The sequence below is a fragment of the Phacochoerus africanus genome, chromosome 1, assembly GCF_016906955.1.
Source record: "Phacochoerus africanus isolate WHEZ1 chromosome 1, ROS_Pafr_v1, whole genome shotgun sequence".
NCBI classification, from domain to species: Eukaryota; Metazoa; Chordata; class Mammalia; order Artiodactyla; family Suidae; genus Phacochoerus; species Phacochoerus africanus.
This window is the reverse complement of record NC_062544.1, coordinates 199,216,259-199,235,671: the sequence shown is the minus strand read 5'-3', so window position 1 is coordinate 199,235,671 and position 19,413 is coordinate 199,216,259. Positions and strand designations below refer to the sequence as shown.

At 37.6% G+C, this 19,413-nt stretch overlaps 1 protein-coding gene across 7 annotated transcripts in view; it reads right to left on the bottom strand.

Annotated features, from left to right (window-relative positions):
- FXR1 (FMR1 autosomal homolog 1) overlaps window positions 1-19,030 on the bottom strand; it is a 58,952-nt gene extending 39,922 nt beyond the window's left edge. For all 7 annotated transcript variants that reach the window (XM_047787143.1, XM_047787151.1, XM_047787160.1 and 4 more), the window contains exons 1-2: window positions 18,811-19,030; window positions 1,732-1,784 (exon numbers count right to left, since the gene is read on the bottom strand). In XM_047787143.1, the coding sequence (XP_047643099.1) occupies window positions 1,732-1,784; window positions 18,811-18,861 (104 nt within the window). In that variant the 5' untranslated portion in view covers window positions 18,862-19,030. The remainder of the gene's footprint in view (window positions 1-1,731; window positions 1,785-18,810) is intronic.
- Between the last annotated feature and the right edge of the window lie 383 nt (window positions 19,031-19,413).

The window sequence follows — 19,413 nt, the reverse complement described above, 5'->3', positions numbered from 1 at the left end:
CTTCCATTTTAAAACTTTTTCCAAGTAATTTATTTGCTGAGGTACAGTAGATTATGCAAGACTCCTGATGAAGTTTATAAACAATTAACATCACTGATAACAACTACATATTACCTTCCAAACTACTCATCTTAAGGTAACAGTACATACAATATTCTGCAAATGAAATAGGCCAAGTTGATAATAACAACTTAGATTCAAAACAATGTTATTTCTATACTGCTGCAGTAGAATGAACTTATTGCAAACACTAAAGTGTCTAAGGAACACAATATCAGAGACTATAGAACAATATAAACTGCGTAATTCCATTTTAGTGTACATGTTCGCAGAAATATAGAACACTACAATTATTCTGAATTATTCCTTACACGGAATTTCTTTGCTATAATGAACATATAAATAAAACCTAGAAAAAGCTTACTTTTAATCTTTGTAGCAAATATGAATGTATTAAAGTTACTAATTTCGCTATTGCTTAATTTTTATATGTGTATCTTATAAGCTAAGTTATAAAATTAAAATGTTTTCCTACTTTAAATACTAATAGGTCATTCATATGCCTGGGAGGTACACCAGCATATAAAATATTCCTATAGCTTCTATGTGCCAATGCTGGACAAAACAGGAGACAAATAAAAAATGTTTGAGTGCTTTCTTTTCTATTTTTTAATTGAAATACAATTGATTAACAATGTTGTGTTAATTGCTGTACAGCAAAGTGATTCCATTGTACATACACACTTTTTTTTTTTTTTTGCTTTTTAGGGCTGCCACACCCACAGCATGTGGAGGTTCCCAGGCTAGGGGTCGAATCCAAGTACAGCTGCCTGCCCACACCAAAGCCACAACAACGCAGAATCCAAGCCACGTCTGCAACCTACACCACAGCTCACAGCAACACTGGATCCTTAAGCCACTGAGCGAGGCCAGGGATCAAACCCGCATCCACATGGATACTAGTCAGATTTGTTTCCACTGCACCACAAAGGGAATTCCACATTCTTTTTTTTTAATATTCCATTGTGGTTTATCATAGGACACTGAATACAGTTCTCTGTGCTATACAGTAGGACCTTGTTTATCTTAGTACTTCCTTTTCGTCTTCACTGTCTAAAGGGCAGCTGCTCAAAGATAGAACACATCTCAACACTTGTTTCTACATGAAACAGCTGCTGGGAAAATATCTTTTCAGGCAGTTCCAGAAGCAGACTGAAAATAAAAGTGGATTAGTCCTTTTCTGACCCATACAATGCTTTATAACCCTTCCTAACCAACTCAGCACACCTTCCTTAGCACTTTTAGTACAACTTTACCTAATCTTTACAGTCCATAAAACTGGTACTATTCCTCATTAATAAACAAGCGACTGCAGCCTAATACTTATCCTATCAGTGATCATTTGGAAGGCCTTTCACATCATTCAAAATTCTGGATTTGTAAGAAGTAGACATATTATAATCACATTCGTGCCATCTATTTTTTACAAAAACTATTGATTCTTAGCTACATGTGATTTGGCAAAGAAAAAGGTCATGAAAAAGACGAATGAATTGTGAGCACAAAAACAGGTGAAGTCATCAAAACTAAAATTATTTGACCTTAGAAGATGATTAAATCAAATAACCCTCCACCCAAAAGCAATCATTTTCCACTGGCAATAGGAAGAGCCAAAAGTTTGGCACTGCAAACTTCAAAATTAAGATCTCTACCAATAAAAAAATAACTTACTTGTTCTCAAAAACAACTGTGAGGGAGTCTTCATGAACATCTTTGATAAATCCCTGTAAAAAAATTATTAAAACAATATAAATACTCAATTAAATGTTACATTAACTCTGAACAGCTATATTACAGACACAAATACAATATGGAGTACTTATAATAACCCAGAGCTTGGAGTTAGGCTGATCTGGGTCTGATTTCCATCTCTACCATTTATAAGATGTATGGCATTAGAAGTTACTTCTCTTTCATGATTACAACTGTCATTAAATGACACCTCATATTACTGTCAATGAGAACTGCATACTTCTCAACCCTAGCCAAATGCTTACATACCCTGAACCCCTAGGTACTTAGTAAATACTTTTCTAAAACATCTTTATCACACTGGACTCCATAATGTATACTAAAAACCAGCTAAAGAAATACACAACATGGAGTTCCCATCGTGGCTCAGTGGTTAACGAATCCGACTAGGAACCATGAGGTTGCAGGTTCGATTCATGGCCTTGCTCAGTGGGTTAAGGATCTGGCGTTGCCGTGAGCTGTGGTGTAGGTAGCAGATGCGGCTCGGATCTGGCGTTGCTGTGGCTCTGGTGTAGGCCAGCTGCTACAGTTCGGATTAGACCTCTAGCCTGGGAACCTCCATATGCTGAGGGAGCGGCCCTAGAAATGGCAAAAAAAAATACGCATTTGCGGTACTTAGTTTAAAAACACAAAAATGAATACATCTGTTTATCTCATCTACCTTCCAAAATTCTATTAAACACTACTAAAGGAATTTCAAGGTAAAACCCACAAGAAGAAAAACAAAAAAGAGAGGAAAAAAAAGTTGCAACAAAATTTGGGAAATTTCACAAAGCAGAAAAGGAGTAACAGTAATTTAAACAGCAACAATTAGGAGTTCCCATTGTGGCTCAGCGGGATTCAACTACTGGAGATAGTGTCCGTGAGGATGTGGTTTGATTACTGGCCTCACTCAGTGGGTTAAGAGTCTGGCGTTGCCACAAGCTGTAGTGTAGGTCACAGATGCAGCTCGGATCCAGTGTTGGCATGGCTGCGGCGTGGGCCTCAGTTGCAGTTCTGATTTGACCCCTAGTCTGGGAACTTCATATGCCACAGGTGAAGCCGTAAAAAGGAAGAGAAAGGGGGAAAAAGGCAACAATTACTAATATTTAAATGTGTGAGACATTATTTTAAGCAAATCAGCAAACCAAAGACTAAGAAACAAAATGACAGTGGAAAACCCAAAAAGCAAGCATATCAATAATACCATTTCAGAAAATCATTGGAACTGAAGATAGAAAGTCTTAAGAAGGTAACAGATAAGGCTGAAAATAAAATCATTTTATTTTCTTTAATAATGTAGGATTGCCAATCACAGAATATATATAACCCGTAAATCTAATCTCTCAGTGCCCTCCTCCCACATTTGCTCCTCAATTTCAAGATTCTGTAATTTGGCCTTGATATCTCTCCAGCTCCAAATGCCTGTTATCAATTTAATTGTGTGCTACAGGGACATTTCAATGCAAATATCTTCATGTGAGGCCTAAAACTCAAGATCCTTTCAAGAGTGCTATAGTAGCTCCTGGCTTGCAATTATGAAAACATTTTTCATTCTTTCTCTTCCCAAAGCTAAAAATTAAGAGCTGCCACCCAATTAATGCTGTGATTATCTGATCATACTAGAACAATGACTTCTTGGCCAGTTTCTCTACTTCTACTAGTTCATCTGCACATCTACTTTTCAACAATCATTTTGGTCAACACTTTTATAGTTACATTACCAGCAAATCTATTTTACCCCTGCCATTTATAAACTGAGAATTACCGAGTTCACGAATATTAGAGTAAAACATCTTTCCATCAGAGGTTAGTCATATTTAAACTTACAGTAACATTTTCTAGTCCTTCACAACCTTCAGTTTGGAATGTTTCCTTAATCTTTATCATTTCTGTATACCTTGCACAGTGGATAAGTTCAAATAAGAGCACCAAACCACTGGGAAATTCTGCTCATTACAGTAAGAACCTTTTTTTCTCCAACAAAAAAATCAGTGCTTATATCTCTCCCCACCCCCACTTTACTTCCACCACAAACATTAGGATCAGCTTTGCTGAAATAAACTGAAAACTTGACACCCAAATAAAATGTGCTTGGACGGTAGCAAACAATCAGAAAACATATTTTAATCTCCAAACCCTAGATTCTAGGAATAAGGGGCTTCTAATGGCCAGATCTCTATAAAACAGATGCTTCTGATAGAGGACACAACACTTTTCAAGTCACCACAATGATGACTGGTCCTATATACTATTTAAAAGACGAAAAATGGCAAGGTTAGGCCTTTGCCAAAACATATGAGAATCAGGAGACATCAAATGATAACAGCAACATTTTCTTGCACGTGGCATGGGGGAAGGGGCCTTTATGACTTTAAGTTGCCATAACTTCTCAGTAGTCCAACCTTTGGAGATTTGGTCTCTCTTCCTATTCATATTTATCTGGCCTAGAACCCCTATTTTTCAGAATACTTGACATTGCTTTTTCTTCTCCCCATACATATGCAAACATAGAAGATTCCAAGCCACCATAAAATGGTCCCTTAATTTGTTCATTAACACAGCCTGGTATATATTTACATTTGAAACACTTAACCGTAATTTAAAATAATCATCAATAAGTAACACGACACTTTAACATATTCAAAGTGTAATCAAAATATTTTAGAATGCTATCCCTGACAAAATATCAAATACAGCATCTTACAGTAAAAATCTGGGCTTGCCAAAAATAACATGTAAATTAGGAGTAAAGAAGGGATGGAGGGAATATCAGGACTCTCTTGAGCACTGGAAGCACTAACTGAATTTTTTTTTTTTTTCAAAACCTATCTAGCCTAAAATAAAAATTTAAAAGACAACTCAGAGTCAGTAAGGTGGCAAGTTAACCAATATCAATTAGCCTTTCTAGCTAAATACAAGTAGCTGGAAAATAAAACACACAAAAAAGTAAAGTCCTAGAAATGCCCTTAACCAAAACAAACAAAAACACTGCACGACCTAAGTGCAAACATCTTTGAAACCTGACTAATAAATATAAATAGAACATTGAGAAAAATGTAAACCACATCATATTTTAGGTCTATGTAAAAATTGCCATATGCCCCTAAATAAGATTCCACTAAAATACCAAGTGTCTAATTCTGCTGAGGGACTAAGGAATTAGTCTTAATAAAATTACACCAAAGTGTATCTTAAAAACAAAAAAGGCGGCACTCAAAAAAAAGAAACTTTCAAATGGAGATAGGGAATAATGAGAAAACATTATCCATACTGAATACTAAAAAAATGCTTTTCCTTTTTAGGACCACACCTAAGGCATATGGAAGTTTCAGGGCTAAGGGTCAAATCAGAGCTGCAGCTGCCACCATGCAAGACTGGATCCAAGCTGCATCCACGACCTACATGGCAGTTTGCAGGCAATGCTGGATCCTTATACCACTGATCTAGAGAAGGGGCTCAAACCTACATCCTCATGGACACTAGGTCAGGTTCTTAACTCTCTAAGACACAACAGGAACTCCTAAATTTTAAAGTTACAATAATCAGGACAAAAAAGACATTTAAAAAAAAAACACAGATCCTAAAAATAGGTTAAATCTTTTAAGAATTACAAATGGGGGAGAAATGAATTATTTTTAAATGGTACTGGGAAATTTAGATAATTATTTGGGAAAATGAAATTGGATGTCTTCATGAGCATTAAAACCCAACTGATGAAAGATCCAAACTTTCTTAAATCGATAAAGATTCCAGGAGAAACCATAAGCAAATTACTTATTGCCTTGAATTAAGGAAGGCTTCTCTAACCAAAAAAACAAAAAACTCAAAGCCACAAGCCAAAGTTTGATAAATTCATACTACCTAAAATCTGGAATATGACAAACACTGTCACATACCAAGAAGGAAGGGAGAAAGAGGGAACAACACACAACAGAGTTAATTTCTCAATTTATAATATTCTCATATTCTCAGGTGAGTTAGTAAAAACAAGCTGAACAAACTGATAAGAGAGGGTAACAATGGGTCTAAATTATGTAATGAGTAATTCACAAAAAAATAAATTGTAGGAGCTCCCTGGTGACCTAGTGGCTAGAATTCAGTATTTTCAAGTTGCAGTCCAGGTTCAATCCCTGGTCTGGGAATCGAGATCCCACATCAAGCCACTGCACGCTGTGGCAAAAAAAAAGTAAAGTAAAATAAACAAACTGTAATAACATATAAATCCTCTTTAAAATGTTGTATGTTTACTGCAATTTGGTCTGAACTCTGCTTTTCTCCTCACACTATATATTTCTTGTAGACTCTTCCGTATCGGAATACAAATATCAACTTCATTTTTATTTATTTATTTTTGGTCTTTTTGCCTTTTCTAGGGCCGCTCTCTCGGCATATGGAGGTTCCCAGGCTATGGGTCTAATTGGAGCTGCAGCCGCCGGCCTATGCCAGAGCCACAGCAACTCGAGATCCAAGCCACGTCTGCGACCTACACCACAGCTCACGGCAACGCCAGATCCTTAACCCACTGAGCAAGGCCAGGGATCAAACCTGCAACCGCATGGTTCCTAGTCAGATTCGTTAACCACTATACCATGATGGGAACTCCTCAACCTCATTTTTAAAAACATTTTTATAAGGTGTTTGGCAATTTTGAGTTGGGAGCTTAAATGGCCTGTGGAAAGAACAGGTGTACTTCAAGATATCTGCCTAACTTAAACATACACTTCTGAAGTTACAGAACAATACAGCTGAAAAACAGAAACCTGATGAGGGTAGTCATGAAGGGAAAAAAATCCTATTGCTTAAGGAGAAAGAAACATGGTATGAATTAAATTCAGGAATTGAAAGATTGAGATTATATAGTCAAAAATCAGAAAAGGTGAATTATGGACCCTGGCTGTAGTAAAGCCGCTCCGAAGATAAACACACTTTCTTCTACAGACCTTCCAGATCCATCCTTTTTGAGAAAGGGAAACTGAAAATATATATATCCATATAGCCCCAAAGTTTTACTCCCTAGGAGGTTATAAATGCTAAATTTAAAACCTCCTCTTCTGTCTGCAACTCTCTGCATTAAATCATGGTTAGAAAACAAAATGCCTTTAGTAATTCAGTTCATAGTTTTAAACTCTTGAAAGGTTAAGTCTAGTAACAATACTATTTTGAAGAAATAAGGCGCCTTTCCTAACACACCTATTTAAAGCAAAGTCCCAGAACAAAACATCAAAATCTAACTCATTCTGTTTTGAGAACACTCCAACTTTTGAACTCATTAACAACACAGCATCTTAGTCTAAAAAAATTACTTGGTCTACAAAGTTCATTTCAAAATCACCTGCTACTTTAGATTTTTCAAAAAACCCCTAATGACCTTTTATTACTGCAATTCATTACAACGCTAAATGTACATTCCTTATAAAGAAGGAAAAAGAAACTTCAAAAACCTTAATACTTAAGAAACTAGTACAAGAAGCTGGATCCAAGATTTACACCCTAAAGCTTTAACTTTTTTCTTATACTGCCCAGGCCCATGTCATGCACAAGTTCTGGGGCCAGAAATCAGACCGGAGCCCTAACAGTGGTAACACCAGATCCTTAACCCACTGTATCACCAGGGAGCTCCCTATAGCTCTTAACTCTTTTTTAAACTTCAAAATTCTTGTTAGAAGAGTTTACTCGTTGCCGTTGCCGAAAGACTGAGCAAAAAAGGCCGTCAAGAATCAGAATAATCTTCCTAATTGGAGGCTATGTTTTTAATGACTCTAATCTTAAGAGATAAAAGCCAGGATTCATCAGCCATCAAACCTCTAGGTCACACTTATTCTTTTAAAAGCAAGCAAGAAGTTCCCACAAGTCTTTCCTAAGATCACTGGAGTGAAAGTTAAAGACTTTATTTTTATATTTATTTGGCACAACAAACATCTACATTTTAGTTTTCTTTCTAATGAGTTAAGACATTAGAGTTGATGACTTAATTACTGCAGCAACTCTGTGATAAAATTCTGTATTTCTAAAACTAAATAATTAAATTCATCATATATTAAGAGGCACTGGGATCAGTTGTGAGATCCTGTAGGGCCTTTAAACTGGGTTAACTCTCCATTTTCCCCAACCCAATCAGTTAAAGTTTACTGCTGTGGATAAATGTAATTACAAAAATAAAACCCACGAAAAAGGAAACAGCAGAATTCATGCAAAATTCACCTCAGGTTTTTGTTTTTCCAAGAACAAAATAGATGATCACTTGTTATTCTTTGGTCAGTTATCAGTTTCTCTAGTGATTCATTCTTTGGCCCCAGTCTACTGTTTCAATCTGTCAATTCTAACAACTTTACATCCCTGAATGAGGGTGCTCCTTACAATTGATGGCTTCTTAGAACAACCAATAGCCAAACAGCTGTCAAGTAGTGTCACTGTAAAGCATGCTCAAACTTGGTTTGCCTGCAATTCTCTGTGACATTACTGCAACCCCTTGATAGTTCACTCAGCAAACCAATTAAGTACCATTTTAGGAAGGATTTAGTTTCTTACCAGAAGGTTGTTCTGTGGACACCTTCTGATAAAATCAAGAAAGCACCAGCATCAAAACTTGCAGAGTAGGTGAAAATTCTTGGAAGAAAATCCTAGAGATAATAGAGGAGAGCTCTTTTAAAGTATGCTTGCAACATCAATGCTCTCCTGGCACTGAGGAAGATATCGTGAAAAGAGACACAATCATCTGAACATGAAAATGTTTTAATCACTTAATTCTGCTTATGTTTTCCATTTTATTTACCCAAGTGTTTAAAAATAATCTTTCGGGGTTCCCGTCGTGGCTCAGTGGTTAACGAATCCGACTAGGAACCATGAGGTTGCGGGTTTGATCCCTGGCCTTGCTCAGTGGGTTAAGGATCTGGCGTTGCCGTGAGCTGTGGTGTAGGTCACAGACGCAGCTCAGATCCCGCGTTGCTGTGGCTCTGGTGTAGGCCAGTGGCTACAGCTCCAATTAGACCCCTAACCTGGGAACCTCCATATGCCAAGAGAGCGGCCCTCAAAAGGCAAAAAGACAAAAAATAAAAATAATCTTTCAATAAGTAACAAGAATCCTGAAAGGTAAACTACCACTCATAGATCCACTAGCAATATTTCCTCTTTCCTAGTGCCTCTTACAAACTAATGCTATTTTAGATAAAATGAAATTGCATATATCTTCCACCAATTTCCCAAATCTACATATGGAAAAATGACCTGTTTCCTGAACTCAAACCCAACTTCCAACTATATATACACTTCTATCTGTGGCTTATTTTTATACCCCAAATCAACATGTCAACAGTCAGAATCATCTGCTGTCCTACTTTTGCACTCCACACATATATGAAGCATTTTACAGGATTAAAAAAAGAAAAACATGAGTGAATACAGCAAGTTATTTCTTAATCAGGGTTCGAAGAGAGTACAGTCCAGTCACTAAGGCATTCATTGTGTGTAACGACCTAACTTCTCCGTGTATCTAAAAATGTACTAGCTATGCACAATCCTTGGAAGAATTGAGAATGTGGTGTTTCTGAATTTTCTAATTCAGATGAGAAACTCTATGCGATTGAGAAAACTGACTTTTGGGACCTAGGTGGTCATCTTTACCTCTGTAATTTTACATATTATGAGTCTCAATTTGCAAAATGAAGTTGAAGCTTCTTAAACTAAGGTACTCCTAGGCACTCAAAGGTGTGCCAAAGGTACTTAAAGGTACTCATTCCTTTCCCCCCCAAAATACTATGGTTACTCTTCCTGGAGCTTTTATGATCCATAACTTAAAAGAATTCACAAGAAAACAAACACTGCCCAAAGCAGTAAGGTAAGGGAAATAAGACTCTTTTAACCGGCTTTATTTCCCCAAAAACAAGTCACAATGTCAACCTTCTGTAACTCTCTATGGTCTTCCCAGAGCACCTTAGAGACTTTGCAGCAATTCTCAGGTGGTTTTATCAACCCTGAATGGGACACGGCTTGCCTAGATGATGGATATCCTTCTCCCATCCCAATCCCAGAAATGAGGAAGATCTGGCTAAAGAGAACAAGTACCTTATTTCATGTGGCCCCCTCAAAAAAACAAAAAAATAAACAAAAAAAAAACCACCCTAAAACAGAGGTTTTAGAGGGAGTTCCCGTTGTGGCTCAGCAGTAAGGAACCTGACTAGTATCCATGAGGATAAAGGTTCAATCCCTGGCCTTGCTCAGTGGGTTAAGGATCGGGCATTGCCCTGAGCTGTGGTGTAAGTCACAGCCGTGGCTCCAATTCAATCCCTAACCTGGGAACTTCCATATGCCTCAGGTAAAAGCATTTTTTTTTTTAATGTGCCGCACCCACAGCATATGGAAGTTCCTTGGGCTAGGGGTTGAACAGAAGCTGCAGCTGCTGGCCTAAGCCACAGCAAGGCCAGATCTGAGCTGCATCTGCAACCTATGTCTCAGCTTGCTTGTGGCAACAGCAGATCCTTAACCCACGGAGCAAGGCCAGGAATGAACTATCATCCACACATACACTAGGTCAGCTTCTTAACCCACTGAGCCACAACAAGGACTCTAGGATTATTTAACACGTGCTGCTAGTACAACTGCCTATTAATATTCAAAATAAGTTTTGATGTAGAAAACATGAAATAAATGAATAAATAAAACACTACAAGAAAATCTAAGAGATTATATGTATAGTCTGGATAAAGGCTGCCTTAACCAGGACTGGAAACCCTGAAGCCATAACAAGTGGAGATTTACATCAAAGTCACAATGAGATAACCCTTTACATACAATAGAAAGCAAAAAATCAAAGACTTTAAAACCCATTTCTGACAAGAATGTAGAGAAAAGAGATACCATTCAAATGCAAAAAATACAATGTGTTAAACTTTTTGGAATGTAATTTGTTAAAAGATAAAAATTCCCTACCACCTAGCTATCTCACTCTTTGAAACCTGACCAATGGGAACATATTTGGAATGGAAAAAAACTAAAAACATGTCTACTAACCAGGGTATGGATGGATTTCATGGTAGTTCTTACTTCAAATTTACCTTCAAAAACGTAACTATTAAAAAACAAATTACATTCCAAGAGAAAAGAGCCAAGATGTACATTATCTTAATTTTTTCAGAGCAGTACTGAAAAACATATTTGCATCTGAATGTATATCTATGTACATTATATGAGTATGAAGTAAAATCTGGTACCATGTATATTTGGCTATAAAACAGGCTACTTAAATGGAGTGTGGATGAGAAAAGATCAAGTGAAGGGAAGTAAGGAAAAAATTATAATAAAGTAATATGATTACACACGTATAAAATTAAACACACATACATAAATATTTTTGAAGAGTTGAGACATATCTTCAATGCTTTGTCCAACAGCACTTTTTCCAAATAGCACATACATATATTCATTACCACGCCCCACATCATTTTAATTTTTCCATCTCTAATGATCTCAAATCCCACATTCTAAGTAACAGATGCGTTTGTTCGATGTTTACAACACCTAAAAGATCTTAGTTCTAACTTGATTCCATAACAAGCACATTTAAGACTGCTCCTGCAATCAAAAAATTTAACTTCAAAAAATACACACTTAAAAAGGGACCTAGGAGTTTCTTTGTGGTGCAGCGGGTTAAGGGTCCAGGATTGTCACTGCAGTGGCTTGGGTCCCTGCTGCGGTACAGGTTCAATCCCTGGCCTAGGAACTTCCACATGCTGTGGACATGGCCAAAAAAAAAAAAAATAGTAATTTTAAATAAAAAGGACTTACATCTACAAATGGAAATTATTTCAAATCAATTGACACATGTTCTACAAGTAAGTCCACAAATTTACTAATTACATTATGCATTAAAGATATCATTCCAACCTTAAAGAATCAGTTCTGTTAGGGAAAAAAGTCAAGGCAAGGCTTCGGCATCCGTTAGTAATGAACATTTAACTGTTCTGAATTAAGAATTAAAAATTAAACATTAGAATGTGAGAATTACATAAGAATATATAAATATCTACTAATGTTTGCATTAATGTTCTTTGCCTACAAATTTCACAAATTTATATAATATTCAACAGTTTTTGAAATGGAACGACTTAGAGGTTTCAAATGGTCACACAAAACTATAATGACTTTCCTGTTGCAAAGAACTGAATTTCCTATAATTTTTTTGTATGCACAGTTCTGGGACAAATTCTGAACTTGACTAGGATCAAGGCATAACCTCTTAAGAGTTTGAATCAAAATAAGAAATAATTAACTTAGTTTTATATATATGTGTTTATACAAATTTATTAACAAATCAGAGTGTCCAGAACCAAGACTGACTGATTCATTTACTCATTTAACAAATATGTACTAAACTACACAATCTACTAACTACAACAAATCGAGTCAATGGAAAAATTTAAGACTGGAAAAATTATTAAAAGCAAACAGCTATGAAATAAATTTTATTATGATTAATTAGCCAGAATAAAAAAGGCACCCAGTCAGGAGCCTGTAAGATGAGATTCCTGATTCTGAAGAAATTCTGACAGGGAAATGGTCGTGTTCCTTTGCCAACAATAATTATGAATTTCAGAGTTATTACTGAGGGAGACCTCTATTCATGCTCCCAAAAAAGTTAAGCAAGAAATGCTGAGGCTACAGTATGGGAGACAAGTTATAACAATCGATATTTAAATTTGCCATGGCTTGCAGCCTCTTTAACATAATGAAAAATAAACCAAAGAGATTATTATGTGTAAATATAAATGTTCGGATTAACAAAAGCAATGCTTTCCATTGCTTAATTTTGTTTTGCTCAAGTTATTCTTTTTTTTTTGGGGGGGGGGGGGGACATGCCTATAGCATGCAGAAGCTCCTGGGCCAGGGACTGAACCTGCACCACAGCTGTGACCTGGAGCCACAGCAGTTGATAATGCCAGATCCTTAACCATCAAGCTATTCCCCCCAACCTTTATTTTTTTGGTTTTTAGGGCCACACATGGGGCATATGGAAGTTCCCAGGCTAGGAGTCAAATGAGAGATGTAGCTGCCAGCCTACACCATAGCCACAGCAATCCAAGAATCAAGCCACATATGCAACCCACAACACAGGTCCCGGCAACACCAGATCCTTAACCCACTGAGAAGGCCAGGGATCGAACCCGCGTCCTCATGGATACTAGTCAGGTTCATTACCACTGAGCCACAACAGGAACTCCAGTCCTAGAAAATTTAACATAAGCATCGCAACAGAATTTACTACTACTAGCTAAATATCTGCCAAAGAATTTCCTCAAGCCTTTTGATAACTACCATGCTAAGATTACCAAGAGGTGTTACATCTTAAGGAAATCTGAACAGGAAGTTACATATGTATGCACATATAAAAGCATTTCAAACATTTCCCAAAATACCGTACATAGCCAACAATACACAGTTTGAAGACAGTATAAATCATAACTATTCAGCACAAATCATAATTTGAGCCATTTATCTAGTTTAAAAATTTTTAGGTATATTAAGTAAAAAACAAACAGATGAAGCTAATTTTAATAATTTTAACACTACATATCCAAAATATTATTTCAACATGTAATCAACATTTTAAAACTATGGAGTCTTACATTCCTTTTTTTCATACTAAGTCTTTGAAACCTAGTATGACTTTTACAATTAAAGGACATCAATTCATACTAGCACACTTCAACCTCATGGTAGTGACTACCATACTGCAAAGGGCAGGTTTTCGCAAAGTAAAGACATAGCTTAAATTATTTCACCAAGAGTCCTCCCAATTCAGTCTTCTTAACCCCCACTGTATTCATGAGAATTTAAAATAATTTGGTAGCCATATATTTGTACATGAAAAAGTATTACATAATGGTTAGCAATCAGGCTCTTCAGAGTCTGAAAGATCAGTCTGAATCTTGAATAAGCGCATTAATTTTATGGACCTAGATTTTCTTGGCCTCAGTTTCCTCAACTGGTGATGACACTCTCTTTTTCACTGTGATTGAGAGGACTAAATAAGATAAATTCATGTAAAGAACCTGCACACTCTGATAGAGTGCTCAAATAATGTTATTGTTGTTAGAGTTAGATAGCACCTTAGTGAACTAACAACCAAGCAGATTTCACCACTTGATAAACTGTCAAAAGAGATCCAAGTGCCTCATACTGCAATGAAAAACCCAAGGTCTCACAACTAGCTACTACAAGAATTAGGGGTCAATCATAGAACACATATTGTTCTTTCCACGACACAAAAGCAAGTATGCTACATCCTTAACACTCTGATAAACAATTCAGTTCCTGAATTATTATCCAGTCCTGTATCTGCCCCATCTTCCTAGCTCAAACATGAGATTACGAATCCTAAGATTTCCTTAGAACAACTTCTAATGCTATGCTATAATAGGTAATTGAAGTGAGAAACCCTAGAATTAAATTTTATTTCAGCTACAGTATAACTGGGACAAGTTACTTAATCATTATTGTCAGATTCCTAATATGTAAAATAAGGATAAACACACACACCTCATGTAGTCCTAACAAAATGAGGAAATACAGGTATAAGCCTCAAAGAATATATAGTTAATAATATTCATAGTAAACTATTATCTTATAGAAGGCACACAAATACCTGATGATATAAAAAATAGAAAGGTTCATAAAAATAAAAATATGGAAAGAAGTATGTTTTCTTTAAGTAAAGATAAGGTCCTGACAATATTTTCTCTAGGCAGCTAATATTATGCTTTTCTTTTTTTGCTTTTGTGTTTTCAAATTTTTCATTAATTACACATTGCTCTTATAATACAAAAACAAAACTTTACAGCAACAGTATTTAAATTCAGCTTTTTAAAATTAAGTGGCCTTTTCACTCAATCAAATCTTAGGGGTTTTTTTTACGTATTTATAAAAACTGCATTTTAAAACATGTACAACTAAAAATAGCTTCAAAATATATGGAACTATATGTTTTTAACTAATAGAGTGTCCCTAATATAATTAAGACAGCCACCATCTTTTACACAATTAAAAACCTCTATAAAGAAATCAACAACCGTCTACACTACCTTTGAAAAATCAATACATTCTCAAATCACAACTCCTTTACTATAACTCTATAGGTCATCATCATTATCAATAATAAACCTATTGCATAATTACCTCCACATTCCCTTGTAACATCAAATTAATCTAAAGCAAAAAGGAAATTTTGGAAATACAGTACTCTAAAATATGTTTTGTAGTTGATAAATTACATAGTCAAAAACAGAAGTTGCAGAGCTCTAAAAGTACCTTCTACTAAGCAACCCTTGAAAATTCAGTCATCCTAGAGATCACACAGTTCCCTGGAACACCAAGGAAACTTTACAAGAGCCAGAAATTGAGTAACTTACTTTAAACTTTTATTTAAAATTATATTCTGCCTACAGCAATGCAAGCTGCAATGCTATTACAAAGCTTAATATTATATACATCAGTTAAAAGGCATTTTAATGACTCCAAATAGGCACAAGGCTTCTTTGGGGGTAACAAAAAAGTTCTAAAATAAGACTGTAGTAATAGTTACACATTCTATAAATACACTATCACAGAATGTAAATTCTATTTGAAAACTTTTTTAAAAAGAAAAAAAAAAGGTACCTTAAATGACTAAGTAGTATAAACCCACTGATGCTCTGCTCCAGATAAATAAGGCTGTATAAGCAAAATTTTATATAAAATTACATCCCCATCAAGTGCTTAATAAACATTTCCCATTTTTCCCAATCCCCACTGAATTATAGGGCTTTAAGCAGGAGTATGTCATGTTTTTATTTACCTAACAACCACAGATCCACTGTTGTTAGGTAAAAAGAGCAGGATGCAGAACAAAGTATTTAGTGTATCATTTGTGTAAATATTTTGAGGGGGAAAAGACTATCTTAATTTTGGGTGTTTTTCACTGGTTCCAATTATTTTGTGAAATGAAGGTTTAGTTCCACTAAAAATCTTTAATCAATGTCTACAGAGCACTGCTTCAAGCCGATACTGGCTGCTAAACCCATGACTTTGAAATTCTTCAATGGCCATTCACATTCATAGCCAAGTCTGTGGGGGGAGGTTAGAGGGGAGGCAAAGGAGAGAAAAATGAGGAAAATCAGAATCACCTGTACACTGAAAACCACCACTAAAAGTACACCAAAATGTTAACAGCTGTTACCTTAAGGCAACTTCTGTTTTTTTCCGTTAGTTTCCAGAATTCCCTCACTGACCATGTATTATTTTTTAAATTAGAAAAAAATTACTTAAAATCACTTCTATGCTAAGTGAAAAAAGCCAAATTCAAAACTCTACACAGTATTCTGTATAATGCTATGTTTAGGACATTATGGAAAAGGCAAAACTATGAGGACAGAAACCACCAAAGTTCTGGGAGTGAGGACAGAGGCTGACTACAAAGGAGTATGAGAGAAATTTGGGTGGAATGCCTCTTCCTCTTAGTACTGGTGTTACAAAACTGTTAACATGTATCAAAAGCTTATATAATTACATATTAAATAACTTATTTTACTATATGCCAATTAATCTCAATAATTCATGTAGCTAAAAATAAAGTGCTTTTACAATGGGCCAATTTTTTTCCAAGGGGACAGTTTCAAGGGATAAAAAATATTGCAGACTACTGAATTACTTCAAACCCCTCATTTCACAAAAAGAAAATAGGCCCGAGGAGACTGTTCAGCAGTACATTGCTAAATAAGATTAAACTGAAGTAGAAACCTAGAATTCCTATTTGTTTAAATTTAAATGCACAGCTCCTTCCACTTCACCATCTTCACTCTCCCAGAGCTCTGAAGACCACAGTTTTCACATAGTGCATGTATAGATGGATTATGGCAAAACAAAATTCCAAACATCCAAGTGCTCTCTCAATAGATACAACTGTGGTCTTTCCTAACCTCTGCCAACGAAACATCCTACTTTGTTAGGCAAAAACGGGTAGTGGAATCAAAACCTAAGAATCAAACAGAATTGCACAGTATGGACAGGTATCAACAACAAATACTTTAGAGTTCCAAAATGGGGATATTTGATTTGTGAACTGACAAAAACAGAAAAAATAGAAAAAGAAAAAAAAAAAACTATGAGAAACCAAAGTAAGATGGTAATCTTCACTAAAACTTTCAAACTGATGATCTTATTGAAGCTTTTAAAATAAAAAAAAGCATATGCATAACAAGTGATCAACATAAATATAACCATCTTTGCTATAAAGAAATGGTGTTGCATCTATCTACACATGCTGAACATAATTTGTTACGGCAAATATCCCTTTTCTATGTTTCAATATGCCAGGAAAAAAATCATACCTCCATTATACAAGAACTGTACACAAAAACTGAATAGACAATGATGCAAAACTAATGAACCTTATCTACCTGACAAAAAAAGTATGGTAATCCCATTCTATGTGCACTGTGTCACAACACAACTGTGTCTGACTTGCTCAGAGAAGGCAACCATTAGGTTTAAAAACAGCAGTTAAAGTGTCCAATTTTTAGGTAGGCCTTTTGTCTGATACCAAGTTTTAAACAGATACTGATAAGGTATAACTAGTCACGCATTAAAGTACTCTTTCCCACCAAGCAGTCACCGTTTTTACTTTATGTTAACCACGTAAGGAGATTTAAACTCGCAAAAAGCCTAGGGAGATCCTTTTAGACGTCAACTCTGACTCCCCACTATGCTGTTACCACGTGACAGCTAAACCAATTCCACACAGCTAATCAGTAAACTAGGAGAGTAAAAACAATGCTGAAAATAGCAAATTACGACCACCTAATAAAATCAAACTCCGTGGGAGATCAAAGGTACGCTAAAACGAATTCATTCTGCGTACTCACAATACTCCTGTATTAGGAGAAGGCCCTTCATAAAAATAGCCAGGACTCTCAAACATTTGAGATGCTGGCTTAGTGAGGTTGACTGACAGACAACAGCTGGGGAGATTTTGTATTGATCTTGTAACACCGTAACACACTTCAGAAGAAAGGGAGAATAGGGAGAAAGGACCGTTATAACAGCAAAACTAATCTGCAAAGATTTCATTTTCAGTTATGTGACCCCTTCACTATAAGCCCCTACTAAATTCCTCTACTCTCGAATTCTTTTCCGTTTTCCAGCTCGGATCCCATAGTAATGCATCGCCTTCCTTCCAATGAAAACAAACAAAAACCTCGTGGGGCGGGGGGCGCAAAAATCTGTATCTCCTCCTAAATATACTGAGTAACTGATAGTCACCTCCCCACCTGTCTCCTTGATACAGTTCACGTTTTAAACCTTAAAGCCTAGAACCCTCTCCTTTTCTTTCGTTATAAGGAGCTAAGGCGCCGCCCAATTTCCCAGGCCGCAAAAAATATTCCTACCCGCCACATTTCAAGGTTTTCTAGCTTTATCTTCGATCCTAACTCTCAACCCGGTACCCGCTCCCCCTTCAGACACTCAAGTTTATTAGCCCAAAACCCTAGTACAAAGGTGAATTCCTGAGATTCCGCGAGGCGCCCCCCATGGGGGTGGGGAAGGGTCGGAGCAGCGGGCAGAGGCGCTCCCGCTCGGCCCAGTCCGAGGGGCGGGGGAGCCGCTGTGACCACACAATCCCACCACCTCTTTTCACGACCCCCCCCCACCTCCCGGCGCTCGGGCCTGCTCCCAGGGAACTCCCTGCCGCCCTGCAGCCACTCAGCTCCTCCTCACCGGCCAGCCAACGGCCACACTAGCATCCAAGAAGAAGGTTCAGAAGTGGGAATACGCAAGAGATGTCCGAAGTGTTGTTTCAAAACATAACGGAGCCCGGGCCCCCGAGACCGTTAAACCGCGGGTGGAGGGGGGAGAAGCGACGAACCCAGAGGCCTCGGGCTTTGGCCTAGCCGCACTTTTCGACCCCACACCTCACTCTCCCGAACCACCTACCCTCTCCCAAACCTGCCCTAGGCCGCAGAAGACCAGACAAAGCGGCAGAAGGGTTGGTACCTTGTAGAAAGCCCCGTTGGAGCCGCGAACCTCCACCGTCAGCTCCGCCATGTTGGAACCGCAAAGGCCGCTGGGAAGAGATTCTAGAAACTTTCCAACCAGAGGGGAGGAGGAGGGCGGGGCGTGAAGGAGGCAGGGGGAGGGGCGGGGAAGACAGGGCGGGGACTGGGATCCCCCGCCCCACACCCCTGGGGTCTCACCGCGCCGCCCAGACTCTCCCAGTGGGATCCCTCAGTTTCTTACATCACTTGCCCGGGGCTCCGCCCGCCCGCCGCCGAGCCCCGTCCTTCTCCCGACACAATCGCTTGGCCTTTGCTGACCCGCCCCTACGTCCCCGCCCCGTGTCCGCAGTTTGCCCGCCCCAGCCGTCGGTACTTCCAGCTGCAAGAAGTGAACTTCTGGAGCGCCGCCAGCCCCACGCTTTTGCATTCCGTTGGCTTCGGACACCCTGCCCTGCAACTTCCTTGAGTGCTAGTAGCCCTGGAGAGCAACTCTAGGGGCTTCCAGACGCCCACTACCACAAACTTTAAGGGGACGAGGGAGCCTAAAAATGAACATACTATGTCCTCTAAATTCGTCTCGCTCTTAAAAAAGAAATCGGTG